At 36.7% G+C, this 15,689-nt stretch overlaps 1 protein-coding gene across 1 annotated transcript in view; it reads left to right on the top strand.

Moving 5' to 3' along the window:
- Nucleotides 1-15,689, top strand: part of LOC140595958 (uncharacterized) — a 145,215-nt gene that overhangs the window by 70,813 nt on the left and 58,713 nt on the right. Inside the window, exons 18-22 of the mRNA XM_072742406.1 lie at nt 2,599-2,630; nt 2,722-2,794; nt 7,603-7,691; nt 8,776-9,867; nt 12,445-12,632. Coding sequence (XP_072598507.1) covers nt 2,599-2,630; nt 2,722-2,794; nt 7,603-7,691; nt 8,776-9,867; nt 12,445-12,632 — 1,474 coding nt within the window. The remainder of the gene's footprint in view (nt 1-2,598; nt 2,631-2,721; nt 2,795-7,602; nt 7,692-8,775; nt 9,868-12,444; nt 12,633-15,689) is intronic.

The raw sequence follows: 15,689 nt of genomic DNA, 5'->3' as shown, positions 1-15,689 counted from the left end.
TGATTATGCAGAGCTATGTCCTAGTCAGCTATAAATGTATGTATGTTAGGGGTGCCTGGGTGGCTCAGTCAATTGAAGGTCTGCTTTTGGCTTGGGCCATGATCCCCGGGACCTGGGATGGAGCCGTGCTGAGCTGGGAGCCTGCTTTTCCCTCTCCCTTTGTCTGCTGCTCTGCCTGCTTGTGCACGCTCTCTCTGTGTCAAATAAATGAAAACGTCTTTTAAATAAATAGATATGTGTACCTCTATGTCATATGAAATGGTGGTACTTCGTAAGTTAGTATCATTTCATGCAAAAAAAAAAAAAAGAATTGGAAGGAAAAAAGGAAAAAGAGAGCAGGGTCAATTAGGTGGAGATCAGGGAAGCTTTAGTCCTGGTAAAAAGTCCGTTAGAACATTTATGACTTTTAATACGTCTTCACTTTCAGAATTGATAGTGATGAACTTGAGGCTTGATCCTAGAAGGTTAAGGTAAAGGAATACAGCGGCAGCGTTCAGTATGACCCAGGATTTCTCAAATTGTAGGGAATCGCCTGAGACCTTGTTAAAAATGCACACTGAACATCAGGTCTGGAATCTGCATTTTGACCTCTCAGGTCATGGCCGTGTCTGTGGTCCTTGGGTCATGTGCTCAGTAGCATGGGTATAGACTTTCCTGTAGAGAAATCTGGAATATCTGTTGGACAGTTCAAGACATAACAAGGTCAAGAAAAAGAATTATTTTGTTTTTATTTCTGAACATGTTTATAACCAGAGGGGAGCAAGGAGATACAGAAATAGAAGGTATAGATGTAAGATACTATTGCTAAACAAAGAGGAAAGAAGTGGTGGAGAAAATCCATAAAAACGGTTGTAAAAGCAAAAAAAAAAAAAAAAAATCAAGACCATAGATCACAAATTACTTTTTAAAAAGATTTATTTATGTTAGAGAGTGAGCGAGCAGGGAGGGGGCAAAGGGAGAGAGAGAGAGAGAGTCCTTAAGCAGACTCCCTGCTGAGTGAGGAACCCACCATGGGACTTAATCCCAGGACCCCAAGATCATGAACTGAGCTGAAATCAAGAGCTAGACTCCCAACTGACTGGGGCCACCCAGGTGCCCCCAGAAATTACTTTTGAAGACAGGGGATAGTGAAGGGAAAGAGGGAAAAATGAAAGAAGCCTTAGCTAGGAAATTTTGGAGTTGGTGAGGAAACTCTAGAGAATTCACTTTTTTTTTTTTTATGAGAGACATAGAGAGAGAGAGGCAGAGACACAGGCAGAGGCAGAAGCAGGCTCCATACAGGGATCCCGACGTGGGACCGGATCCTGGGTCTCCAGCATCACACCCTGGGCCGATGGTGGCACCAACCCTTGGTCCACCGGGGCTGCCCGAGAACTCACTTTATAGAAACCTTGAGTTTATTTCTACTGAAACAGATTAGATCACAGCTGCTCCACCAAGAATACTGAGAGCAAATGGAGTGCTAGACTTGGGATAAAACATAGCCACCATTCATCTTCCTCAAATCTATTGGACCTCAAGGATATATGTTGCTTTGATATTCATTATTCAAATGAGACTAATTTGAATATGGAAGTATGGGTGTTCTTTTTTTCAGATAGCTCATTTTGGGGGATGATAGCTGTTTCAAAGAAACCTTTTCAAGACTGACATAGTCTACCAAATCAAACTAATTTTGGAAAGTAAAGAAATCATAGGGTCCATTCCTTAAATGCTAAAATTGTTACTATCAATAACTATGACACTGATTTTGAAATACAAAAGATTTTTAGTATCTAAAAATTCGGTGGCAATTAAATTGATTTTTTTCATTTTGGTAGTAGTCATGGTTCCATATTGAAAGCTTCTTATACATTATTTCTTAGACGTGTTTTATATACCTTCTTGCGTGCGTGGGTCAAGAAAGTTTAACATGGCTAAACTAGAGGATACAAGAAATGTAGGCATGCCAGTTGCCCACATGGGTATAGACAAAAATGAATACTTTTATTGACTATTACCCTACAAGTATAACCAGGCTGATCAATTCATAACACTGTTTTTGGTGACAAATAAATTACACATTCAATAAATTATGCATTCATCATAAGTGCGTACTGCCTAAATTGCGGGACAAATTGAAGAACATGGCAAATACTTGTAGTAGAATGGTATCGATGATTCTGCTGTACTGCAGTCAGGATGTGCTGTTGCATTCTGCCATCAGCTTTCACGTTTATCCTCTCAGAGTCATCATTTGTTCCTCTGATTAAAGATTGCTTTTCTCCCCCGTCAATCAGCATGTTCACGTTAGTATATGTGCAACATTTAGTGATTTCTGTTTTAGTCATTTCATTTGAAACATCATCTTACTTTTGGAATCCTAACTGCATGTTATGTTGAACATATATTTCTATTTTTTATAGTATTTATAACGGGTTCCTATTTCTGTCTTGTTGCTGTCTTAATCCACCTTCCTGTCTCTAGAATCAAGACCAAAGCCTAATGTAATCACTTTGAAAGCCAAGCATGAGGATTCAGCTTAATCCTAACTGCACGAATGTATAGTTGGCTTTCATATTTACGTATAATTAACTACATGTCCCTTTTGTGTTTTAGATTCTCCTAGAAAAGATCTTCGTCACTGGGAGGTAAAGCTTTTGTATTTTCATTTTGAATTTTTAACTACAGACTGTATGAAATGTACATTGTTCTAATCATATTGTTTCAATACCCATCCAGTCTCCCACTAAAGTGAAAGATTCTGTTCCTACTGAAGCAGTCACAACGAGTGATAAACAAACACCCAGATCAGGTAAATTTTACAGTTCAAATTTGGAAAGCTTGGAAATTGGAAAATTTGGAAAGTGGAAAGATGTGCACTAAACTATTGAAATGCCCATCGTCTTATACCAAATTCTTCTTTGTGTGTGTGTGTTATGTGAGACAAATTTAATCGAAGGATGTGACATAAATAAGGTAGATGTCATTGCTGATATCCACGTTTGAACAAAAGATATTTACAAGCATAAGAAAAAGAGATTTTAAAAAATGTAAGCTTTAGTTCAAGTTTCAACTTTTAAGTTTTGAAATCCTAATGTCCCCGGTTTGGAATTCCTTTACTTCTAAGGGGTTCCCAGAAGTTAATTATTAGACTCTAAGATTTTTCCGGTGTTCACCATACTTATTTGAATTCTGACTTTTACCCAGAGTAAAGCTTCACTTGCTAACATGTCAGTTGTGTTAAATGAAGTTAAAACTTCATTTCATGTTTGTGTTGTTATAGTGATCATTTTAAGCCAAACACTTGTTCCGATTGTGTGTGTGTATGGTGACTTTGATTATTAGAAATGTGGGACGGAATTAGTTGTATCTTAATATTTGGTAGACACAATCTTTTAAAAAAGTAATTCTGAACCTTTTCAGCCTAGGGTCCTTTTCCACTGTTCAAAAATTATTGAGAATTCCAAAGAACGTCTGCTTAAGTGGGTTATATCTGTTGATATTTACAATCTTAGAAATTAAAACATTTAAAACACAAGGATACACAATCTCATGTTGTTAGCCATTAGAGCTGTGATCCACTGATCATGCGAGTTGCGATGCTATCACACATTTTATCTTTAGAAAACTTTATTGTACACTTAATAAGAAAATGAGAGTGAAAATGGCAACTAGCATTTAGTACAATTGTGAAGATCGTTTTCACCTCTTGGATTTTGTGAATCGATGGATCTTTGGACTCTGGGGATTCTCAGATGACATGGGAGAACTAATTTAAACCATGTACAGGGTTCATGGATGCAAAATGATAAAGGGGCCCTTGTGATGAAATGGGCATTAAAGTTTCATTTCTGCATTTCTTCCTTTTTTGTTTCCCTTGTCTTAAAGAGGTTTAAATCAGACCAATCTTGTTTATAAAGGGACAATAGTTTTGTTATATATTCATTTTCTGTTTCATGGCGCTGTAGTTTTTGGATCTCAGTGTGGACTGAGACTTATTTTGTTTTTACATGGAAAGGATTATATTACCCAAGTCTCTGATTTCTCATATAAATATGATATTTGTCCAAAAATTAAATTCTGAGGATGTTGGTGCATTGAGGAGAGACCATCTCATTATTATTAAAGTAGTACCATTCATCACAAGTTTTTTAAAACTCATGTCTTTAGAACACAAAATGCATATTTAAACATAAAATAAATGATTAGACATCAGTTTTGTTACTAAAAACATTCAGACCTTGAAGACTCTTTATTATTAATGGACAGAGCTTTCATGGAATATAGAATATGTAATAGAGCTTGGTGAGTGAATTAAACTGTGTAATACTAGAGAATAAAAAAGAGAAAATGAGAGAGTTAAATTCATCTGTGTGAATGCCAAGTACAGGACACGTAAAATATAATTAGCTACGAATGAGTAGTAAGTAGTGCATCTGGGAGAGGAGCAGGACTTGTGGCTGTTTCTCCAACAAAAGAATTTGTACAATTTTGTTAAGTTTGTATTGTTATTTACATTCTAATAAAGGAAACTTTGTTTTCAGATTTTTCTGATTGTGATTCTAGTTTGTCCCTCAGTAATGAGACTTGTCAAAGAACTGGGGATTTGAAAGTTGATAATAAATGCCCATTTGTATCACAACCAATGATCAAAAATGAGTCAGCATCCACAGAATTTGGACAGATGACCTTAATAGATAAAATATTAATATTGGAGCTGTGTTTCAGTTAGAGAATTCTGTGCTCCATGGCCTGTGTGAATCACTGCTACTAGAAAACAGAGAGAGCAAAAAAGGTAAAGAATCAGAGAGAGTTCAGTGTCCTCATGATTTCACCATAGTTCTGATTTTTCAAAAATAATTTTGTGGTAAGATTTACTTTGTGTTTACTCCTTTCATGCAACCTGCCACCAAACAGAGCATCTTTCAGCAAGACATTTTTGCATTCTTCCTCTAACCAAAGCCACATATAAATAAGAAAGAGAATTAGGAGAAAATAATTTCTTTTAGGCTCGTGTTCAGCTTTCACTTGAGTGTGGGTAGCGGGATTAGATTTAGAATTTGGGGACCAGTTGGGAAAACTAGGTAGAGATGTAAAGATTGTTTACTCACAACATAGTTTCTTAGCTTTATTTTTATAGCTCTAAATTCATAAGTATTGGTCACACTATATTCACTGTAACAAACAAAAGCACCTTCCCAAACAGAATATTAAAATATTTCCTATATTCTCTTTGACTTTATTTTGGAGTTGACTTTCCCAGCAGTAATTGGAATCATTGAGAATTTGCTACATAGTGTCCTCTTCTCAGCTATGTAGGCATAGTCCATCTCCTTGTTTGATTATTTTTATTTTACTTTTTTAGAGAGTGTCAGAAAGTAAGGAGGGAGGGGTGGGCAGAAGGAGAAAGAGAATCCCAAGCAGGACCCACACTCAGCACGGAGCCCACTGCAGGACTCAGTCTCTCACAACCCTGAGATCATGACCCAAGCTGAAATCAAGAGTTGGATACTTACCTGGCTGAACAACCCAGGTGCTGTTTCATTATTTTAAATGAGTAAAGAGTTCCTAAGGAATATTGGTTTTAAGTATCAAATATCATTTAAAAAGAATATATGGAAAGTCAGTTCTAATTCTACTAAGATGTTCAGTTGATTAACCACATCTAACATGTGTTCTACTTAATGTATCAGTTAATCCAGTGTCCTTTATCAGTCATATGATCACGTCTGTACTAACATATCATATAATATTTTTTCACTCCTGTAGTTTTGTTGTTTTCTTTCTTCTAGAATTAACTCATTTTCTAAAGATTTTCAGTTATCTCCAGGAGTAGTGAGTATAGGCTGTAAATCCAAATTTATTGATCTATGCAAGTGACTTGTTTGCTGTTACTTCTTTGTGAGCTTGGTAGATCCAAGAAACAGGACTTTAAAAAGAAAACACCTGTAGGCTCCTGTACCACAGGAAAATGTAAAACAAAACCAGTTACAAAGTACATGCAAGCAACATAAAACAGTTCATGTAAAATTATATCTCTTTTCCCTTGATGCCAGCATTGTTGTTGATTCACTTAATACAGATTTATTCTGTCCTGAGCCCTGATGATTTTATATTCTGAGTATTTCTGGAACCATTCAGTCAGTTGAGGTGTGTATCATCTTTGTTTTGCATTACTACCTTCTAATTCATCTCCTGTCTTTGATCACAGTGCCCCTCACACTCATCCCTCCCCACAGTATGTAGAGTGATCTGTCTCAAATGCATATACGACCGTGAACCACTGTTGAAAACATATTTATGTCCAGGCATCTTAAAATTACATACAAAGCTTTCATAATCTTGACTTCTGCCTAAGTCTTCATCTTTAGCCCTTTATACCGTCCGCCCTTATCTCTGGTATCCTGAACTGCTAGTGATGTCTTCCTCTGTGATCTCTCTATTTTAGACAAATATTTACCCTGTTGTGTGCTTCTCTCCCTTGTCTTACTACAGCCTTGCATGCTCTCCCCATTTTCTGCCCTTTAATCCCTTTGAATCTGTCTGACGTCACTGTTGCAGTCTCAGTTTAGGCATTATGTCTAGGAAAGCTATTCCTGACACCTTACATCTATATGCTTCTTTAAACCCGGTCCCCTATCTATCACTTAGTGGGAACTCAGTGAGTAGTACTAAGTGACATAAAGACTGTTTACTTTTATAAGTACTAAGTAACATAAAGACTGAAAGATGATTTAAGAGATTGTCCCCTACAGGGATGCCTGAGCGGTTCATTCGGTTGAGTGTCCAGCTCTTGATTTCAGTTCCGATCTTATCTCAGACTTGTGAGATGGAGCCCCGGGTGGAGCTCAGCACTGGGGGTGGAGCCCGCTCAAGATTCTCTCTCTCTCTCTCTCTCTCTCTCTCTTGTCGAGATTGTCCCCTACAGTGTAGGAGCAAAAGAACTAGATACATAAAGAAGTAGTTTACAGTTCAGGTGGTGAAGGTGCACTAGAAAAAGCTGTAAGGTATTAAGGTAACCCCAAAGAAAGAGATACATTTTTATCTGAGAAAGGATAGCCATAATCAAGGATGACTTTACACAGCAGTCTGAGTCCTAAAAGATGCAAGGAAATTTGTGAAGTAGTAGAGGAAAATAATTTCAGAAACCTTTACTTACTGGGCACATACACCCACAGGATGTATGTCCAGTGTATCCAAGAGGATATACACTGATACAGACATGAAAAGTACTAATAATTTTGGAAATGATGAATAACGTTGTGTTGAAGCTTAAGGTGTTGTTTAAGAGGTACTGTTACAAAGTAGAGAATAATCTCTTGTGATTTTATATGTTTCTACTGAATTTTAAACTTTTGTTTTGTTTCTGATTGTTTTGTTCATGGATGTTAGTGGATGAATTTGTGAATGAATCTTGGAGATGTTTGTGTGCCTTTACCCTGGTGACGTTTAGTATTTCTCAAATGGTTTGTTGAAATTTTAGATAATTAGAAGTATTTCTTAAATATTCAGCTAAAGATGAATTTAAACTCTTCAGTGATAAATGATGTTTTCTATTTTTATAGAGGTAATAGCTTTTATCTAACCTTTCTAAGTAGTCCATTTTAACTAAATATATAGATTTTTCGTCAGAACCAGACTTAGAAGTGGCATCAGAGCAAAAGCAAGAGCAAGAAAGACCTGATAAAAGTGAAAATAACCACCCCCAGGTATGTAAAACTTTAAATTTCTGATTTCATATTGTTTTCCCTGCTTTTCTAATACTACATGGTTCAAGTGAAACTCTTTGAGTGGATATATTGAAATCAATAGAGTATAATTTAATATTTAGTTTTTATAAAATTTTACGAGTTACAAAACTTAAAATGTTGTAATTTTTAGTAACCTAAGTTTAGCTAAACTTCATCCTTGGAATTTAGGCAAAAAAAATTCTTTTGAGACCAAAATAATTCTAAATATTCTTTGCTTCTTCCATTTTTGTAACTTCTTTACATGATAAAGAAGGTAGCATCAAATATTGAGTCATGTTTAAGCAGTTGAAATTATGAGCAGTATAACAATGATGACTACTGACTTAGACTCATGTACAAGGAGGGATTATTCTCAGTGGTTCAAAGTGTCCAGTTCTCTATTTCCAGTTACAAATGCCAAGATTAAAGATGTATTGTGCTTTGTGATCTCTGTGTAGTTGACTTGAGAGAATGGGGTCATGAAATCAGCACGATCGCCTATTGTAGAATCACACCTTCCAGGATGGGACCTTTGTAGTTGGATTATAAACAATAACTCTTTCAGTTATTTCAGCACAGGAAATCCATATTATTAATATTTTTCTTATGCGCTCTCAGTGGACATTACAATATATTAGAGCTGGATACAAGCAGATAATCTATAGCGATGTCTAACACTATCATAGTATATAATTTAAATTAAAATATAGGAATTTATTTTTCTTTGATTGATGTTAATTGATATTTGCCCCCCAAAAGTGTAGTTTGCCTATTATCTAGGTTTCAAACTTGTAAAAACTCCTGAAATGGGGCTCACTGTTTAAGATACAAGGGAATAAAGTGTTTTTAGGTTTGTAACATTAAAAATCATCTGATTCATTTTTTGGTAGATGTAACTGTATTGAGTTGTTTAGTTAAGAAAAACCTGACAAAATATAAGTGAATGGATTTATGCTTTTCTTCTGTCCTCACTTCTTAGTTAATAATCCAGTGACTTAGGAACAGCTAATAACTAAATTTTAATTATTTTCTATTTTTCTTTGCCCGTATTTGATTACCTAAGGATAAAGTTATTTTACAAACATGTATCCTGGCTGAAAAGACATCTGAAAGCCAAATGAAGCAAGTTAACATTCCACTTGTGCAACTGCAAAATATGGCTCGAGAACCAGAAATGAATATGGAATGTGATAGACAGAGTGATAGATCTGTACATTCAGAACATCGTCGTGTGCACGAGGAGTATGAGGAGATACAGATGAAACAAGGCAAATTAGATTGGAAAAATGTGAAACGCATGAGCAGAGAGTTAAAGCAGAAGATTGGTAAAACTTGTAAAAAGTACGGAATTATTACTCATCCTAAGTTAGAACGACTACGTGGTAATTCTAAAGAAGCAGACTTCAAGGAAATGCCTCCTAATGTGACAAAAGTTACACTTGATCGTGAGGAAAAAGATGAATTTGGAGTGTCTGTCTCTGTAGTACCTCAGGCCTTTCCTGAACAAAAAGAGCCTAGTCTCGACAATGCTATTCTCTCTCATTCATACTCTGGGTCCCTGGACTATGCTTGCCAGTCATCTTCTAAGCTTTCTTCCCATGAAAATGATAACAAACCAGGTGAGCATGTTTTTAACAAAAATGAGAGTCTTGATAGCGATCCAGAAAATAAAGTAAGGAACCCACTAGTTACATCTGAAGTGAAAGAAGACCAAGAGTTTGACATGCAGATGGCCAAAAGTTTGAACCAAAATACCACCAATAGCAAATTAGACACTGGATATATCCCTCCGTATAGTGACCCAGAAAGCCTTTTGGATTTGCGGCCTGCCCACTCCAATGTGGCGAAACGTATGATTCAGAAGAAAAGGCATGATACTTCTGCTATTACAAACACTTACAAGAAAACAAAACCAATACCAGACTCTTTCCAGAAGCCATTATATGCAGATAATGACAGTACTGATAACTATAAAAGTACGGAACCTGCATTAGAAAATGTGAGTTCTTCACCACGTCCTTTCAGAACATCAAAAGTATATCAAAAAGAAGAATTACAGCAAGATATGCAAAATCTGCAAAGGTTTAAGAATGAGAAAGGCATGTTACAAGAAAAACTGGCTTTGGAAAAAGAGAAAGTTGAACTTCAAGAAGAGGTAGGGAGATTCACTTTGCTGCTGCTCTTTTGATTTTTTTTGTCTTTGTCAATTATCTGAGCCATTTTGATTTTCCACTTAAGAAAAAAGCTCATGTATAAAATGGGGTCATCTCAATATACAATTGTGTTCGGAAATAGATTATTTCTGCTATCTAAATGATAGGAATGCAGGAAAACCTAAGATTTGTGTTCCTTAAGTTTCTTTCAGTTTCGCAAGTGGCGTGTGAACTGGAAAGCTCTTTTCGCTATGCACCCTGTGACCTCATGAACCAGAATAACCGTAGAGAAAATTGCTTTAAAATGCGATTATCTTGGGGTGCCTGGGGGGCACGGTCAGTTGAGAGTCCTAGTCTTGTTTTTGGCTTGGGTTGTAATGTCAGGGTTGTGAAGAGGAGCCCCACGTCAGGCTCTGTGCTCAGCATGGAGTCTGCTTGAGTTTCTCTCTCTCGCTGTGCCTCTCTCATGCTATCAGTCTTGTTCTCTAAAATACATAGATGTTTAAAAAATGTATCATAATATCTAAGATTTTTATCTATTGGCTTAAATATAAGTTGCACTTCCATAAACAATAAAATGGAAAAGAAGTTGGGATGCCTGGGTGGGTGGCTCACCTGTTGAGTGTCTGCCTTTGGCTCAGGGTATGATCCCGTGATCTGGGATTGAGTCCCACATCAGGTTCCCTGCATGGAGCCTGCTTCCCCCTCTGCCTGTGTCTCTGATTCTCTGTGTGTGTGTCCCTGATGAATAAATAAATAACGTCTTTAAAATAAATGAATACATAAAATGGAAAAGAAGCAATAACTAAGGGAAGGGATATAAACAAACATTTCATCTAAACCAATCTATTTATTGCTTCTGTTTATTGCTTCAGTATGTGTAGTCTTCTCTGCTTTCCTCAAACTCTTGGAACTTCAAATTCCAACGCGACCACTTTTTGAGATATTTTTAAGAACAAATATTTGCATTATCACCAGTTTTTTTCTCCCATGTTTTAAAAACAGACTCCTTTTTTCTTTTAGGATTTATTTATTTATTTATTTATTTACTTACTTACTTACTTATTTATTTACTTATTTATTTGAGTGTGTGAGCAGGGTGAAGGGTAGAGGGAGAGAGAAAGGGAGAGAAGCAAACTCCCCAGTGAGCGTGGAGCCTGAAGCGGGGCTCAATCCCATGATCATGACCTGAACTTCAATCAAGAGTTGAGGCCCAACTAACTGTGCCACTCAGGCATCTCCTCCACGTTAAAAAAAAAAAAAAATTTTTTTTTTTAGATTTTATTTCACACTGAGAGAGAGAAAACGAACAGGGGAGCAGCTGTAGGAGGGAAAGGGAGAAGCACGCTCCCGGCAGAGCAGGAAGCCTGATGCACGGGTCTTGATCCCAGATCCCGGGGATCATGACCTGAGCCAAAGGCAGATGTTTAACTGACCGAGCCACCCAGGTGCCCACATGTGTGTGTGCGTGTGTGTGTGTGTGTGTGTGTGTGTGTATACACATATATGTGTTTGTTTAATCACCATTCTCAGATGTTTTTGTTGAGTCAAATCTTTACATCTTGTTTAATAAAATATGATATATTTTGGCACGTACGACTTTTATCATGTAGGTAGCATAGATTTTCAGCAAACCTTCAGTATTTGACTCTAAGGGAGAAAACTGATGTTTGAGGTGAAAAATAAACAAAATCTAGAGATGTCCTCCTTTAAAATAAAAATTAGCTAAGCGCCTCATCCCCAATTAAGGTATTAAATTACTGTGCCAAAGTCACACTTTTAGCATAGCTGATTAATAAACTTGTTGGGTCATTTATTTGATTTAGCATTAAGGAATTGTATCATCTCTTTGATGCTAGGTAATGCCACTTTAGGAACTTTGGACAAATCATGTAACCTTTTTTGGTTTTATTCCCATTATCAATAGAAAATGGGATTAAAGTTGATAATTACTTTTATACCCTCTAGCTATAAAATGTTGTGGTTATGGAATGTGAAATTTGGGGAGCATTACTCATTTCCCAAAATTCTACACTAATCTCAGTTTTGCTCTGCTCCTTTTATGTTGTGGTGAACTTTGGTTCACATATTTTAATGAACACTGTGACTTTTTTGATAGCCCTGGGATCCAAATGAAAAAAGAATTATAAAAGGCAGTTGGGGAAAGAATAGTTCAGTGCAGAAATGGAAAGCTTCCTCTTTGTTCCTGGAGCATCACAATGTCACATCCTTTAAATCTGTCAGTGTAAGCAAAATCCAGATGGTAAAGACGAGAGGACAGATTTTTGTGTCTTTTTATTCCTTTGTATCTGCTGGTCAGATGGGGTGAAGTTGGGAATGTTAGGTGGATATGAACACAAAATTAAGAAAGTCCTTTTTGGAATTCTGGAAAATTATGTTGTTCTATTCCAACAGAAATGAAGCAGAATTTCCAAAAATTGCAATTACATGTAATGATAAAGTTAAGCGCAAGATAGTTTTATTGATTAAAATTATAAACTAAGAGTCAAATGATACAATTAATGAAAAAAGTTCTTTTTAGTGAATAAAGTTGTAACAGTATCAAATTTCCATTCAAGACTGGAAAAGAAAGGAAGCAGCACGAGAGTAGTAAAATGGAAGGAGCAGAAAACATATATGCTGCTGCTGCTGCTGCTGCTGCTGCTGTTCCTGTTCCTGTTCCTGCTGCTGGACTAATTCAACAAAGAAAGAGTGGAAAAACTGATTACCACCTGTTTCCTACTACGCAGAATGAAGATTCTGATAGGTAAGCCTATAGCAATATTTAAACAATAGATAATTATTATTTTTCTATAAAACAAATTGTTTGGAGCTAATGTTCATGATTAACACATTTTATATTTTTAGTAGAGATATTCCACCCAGGGTGCTAAACAGAAAAAGGCAAAGACTGGTAAGGTATCAATTTTTTTTTTGCAGGCATAGTGATAAATATTTAATTAAAAAAAATAACCTAGGTTAGCAAATGTGAGGCAAAAGTCATTCTCATACACTTGTTAGGTGAAAATTGTCAAATCCGTTGCACCTGAGTGGCTCAGTGGTTGAACGTCTGCCTTTGGCTCAGGTTGTGATCTCAGGATCCTGGGATCAAGTCCTGCATCAGGCTTCCCATGAGGAGCCTGCTTCTCCGTCTGCCCATGTCTCTGCCTCACTCTGTGTCTCTCCTGAATGAATAAATAAAAATCTTTAAAAGAGAGAGAGAGAAAGAAAATTGACAAATCCTTTCTGAAGAGTGATGTAGCAGTGCATTTGAAATTTCACATATGCTGTCCCTATATTCCAACGGCTTCATTGCCAGGAGTAGATCCTATAGGAAAACATGACTTGTGTGAACACTTAGACACACATATTATAAGAACATTTATTATATATTATTATATATATACAATATGACAGATATATTAAGAATACTTACATAAACATGTTACATATATATGTTCAGATTATCTATCAAAAACTTGGAGGGAGTCTAACTCTCCATCCCTAAGGAAGTAAGTTTTCACACCTATAAAATGATGCAGCGTGTAACTATCTGAGAAAATGAATTTAGGTCTGCAGGGTTTTGATTGTTTAACAAAGTATATATATATATATATATATATATATATATATATATATATTTAAATTTTATTTTTATTTATTCATGAGAGACACACAGAGAGATAGAGAGAGAGAGAGGCAGAGACACAGGCAGAGGGAGAGGGAGAAGCAGGCTCCATGCAGGGAGCCTGATGTGGGACTCGATCCCGGGACTCCAGGATCACACCCTGGGCTGGAGGCAGGTGCTAAACCGCTGAGCCACCCAGGGATCCCCCAAAGTATATTTAAAGTGTTTGGTTTGATGTCTTACAGAAACTTTAGAATACTTTTAATATCTGCTGAGTTGCAAAAGGAAGTTACCTGCTACACTGGCACTCTACCTTACAGTGCTCAAATGTTGGACTCTCAAATTGATCTGAATATTATTACGAAGAGATTTCACATGGCAACTTGTCCCATATTCTGTATAAACATTTGATCCCTATGCTATAAACCAAGAGGTTGTTAATGCAGTGAATCTTCTTTTTCATGCACTTTGCATACAGGCTAATATTTTTCCTTCAAAAATGTTTTTAAGATTATTTATTTGAGAGAGAGAGAGAGAGTGTGTGTGAATGCAGGGAGCGGCAGAGGCAGAGGGAGAAGCGGGGAGCCTGAAGTGGGGCTGATCCCAGGACTCCAGGGTTATGACCTGAGCCAAAAGCAGACGCTTTACCGACTGAGCCAACCAAGTGCCCCTTATTCTTCCTTTTTAAAGAGCATATATTTCAACATGCACCACATCAAATTTTTCAATAGTGACTTCATATTATATAATCTTCAAAAATTCACTTTCCATTAATTCTAAACACAGTGGATCTATTCAAACATAAGTCAGATTATGTCCTCCTCTGCTCAAAACCTAATGGCCTCCCATTCACTCAAGTTCTTTCTAATACCTACAAGGCCTTATGTGACTTGTTCATCTCGGGTCCCTCCCTATCCTTTCCTCCTTCTGTCTCTCTGATTTGAACTATTTTCTATCCCTTTCCTTCTGTTCAGCCACACTTGAATTTCTCACTATTCTTACCCCCCACCCTCATTATAAACACTTCAGGCATACCTCTGTACTTGCTATAAACTCTCTGTGCAGTGCTTTTCTCTCAGGTATCCTCATGGCTTACTCCTCGCTCCCTCTTTTTCTTCCTGGTTTTTGCTTCAAGGTCATTTTCTCAGCAAGGCCCTTCTTGGTTTATCCTGACTAGTATTTCGACCACTCCTTTTGCTACAACATGTCGAAATTTGATTTCTCTGCTTTAGTTTTTCTCCTCTCATACTGTGTAGTTTGCCTAGGTAGTTTATTGTTACTATGTTTACTTTCCTCGTGAGTAGGGTTTTTTTCTGTTCATGGCCGTGTCCTCAGTGCTTAGAGAACATTCTAGCATATATAGTGCTATGCAATAAATGTTTGTTGAGTGAATGGAGTTTAACTAAACCGTGTGTATTGTTTTTAACATAATACCAATTCTCAAACAGAAAAAATGGTTGGCATGGGTCCATTCTGACGATTTAACCTGTCCGTTATCTGCATTTTGTGGATTATTTGGGCCTTATATTGTGGTTACTTGCTACTTATTCTTTTACTGGTATTTATGTTAGTTTTAATTATAGTAGAATGGAACAAAGGAAGAGCAAACTTCATTTATGTTTCATTAAGGAAAATGAAATGTGGTGGTAAATTATTATAGGACTTTAAACATTTTTGCCAGGGGATATGAGCCCTCAATATCTGAAATATAAAGGTGAAGTTGAAATTTACTGCTGACTAATAAGAGGGAGCTATGCTGGCCACTTACAGTCTTTTCTGACAGAGTAGTCTTCACTTTCTATATACAGTTTCAGGAAAAGTGGAGTTTAAGACTTGGGAGACTTTCAGAGAATTAAGTGATTTGTCATCATCTGAAGCACCATGGTAATTTGGGTAAGACTGTTGTTGATTGGTTGGCACTCAAGGCATGCGTATTGGAGTGATTTTGTCCCACACTGGCTATACCTCAGGAGGGAGAAGCTGACATTGGTTGGCTGGTGAGTGAGGACAGATGGCATTGATCATTACAAACATTTAAAACTGGTTCTGATGGGTTCTCGTTACCATGGCTGCATGTTAGCATTCCCCCACCAACATAACTTTGAGGTGTCTTTAACCAGTTGTTTTCTATTTAAAAGTTACTTCTATCAACTGTTTTCAAAATGAAAGCTATTTCATATCCATAATTACAGATTT

This window comes from Vulpes vulpes, chromosome 2 (genome assembly GCF_048418805.1).
Source record: "Vulpes vulpes isolate BD-2025 chromosome 2, VulVul3, whole genome shotgun sequence".
NCBI classification, from domain to species: domain Eukaryota; kingdom Metazoa; phylum Chordata; class Mammalia; order Carnivora; family Canidae; genus Vulpes; species Vulpes vulpes.
This window is presented reverse-complemented; position numbering and strand designations above follow the sequence as displayed.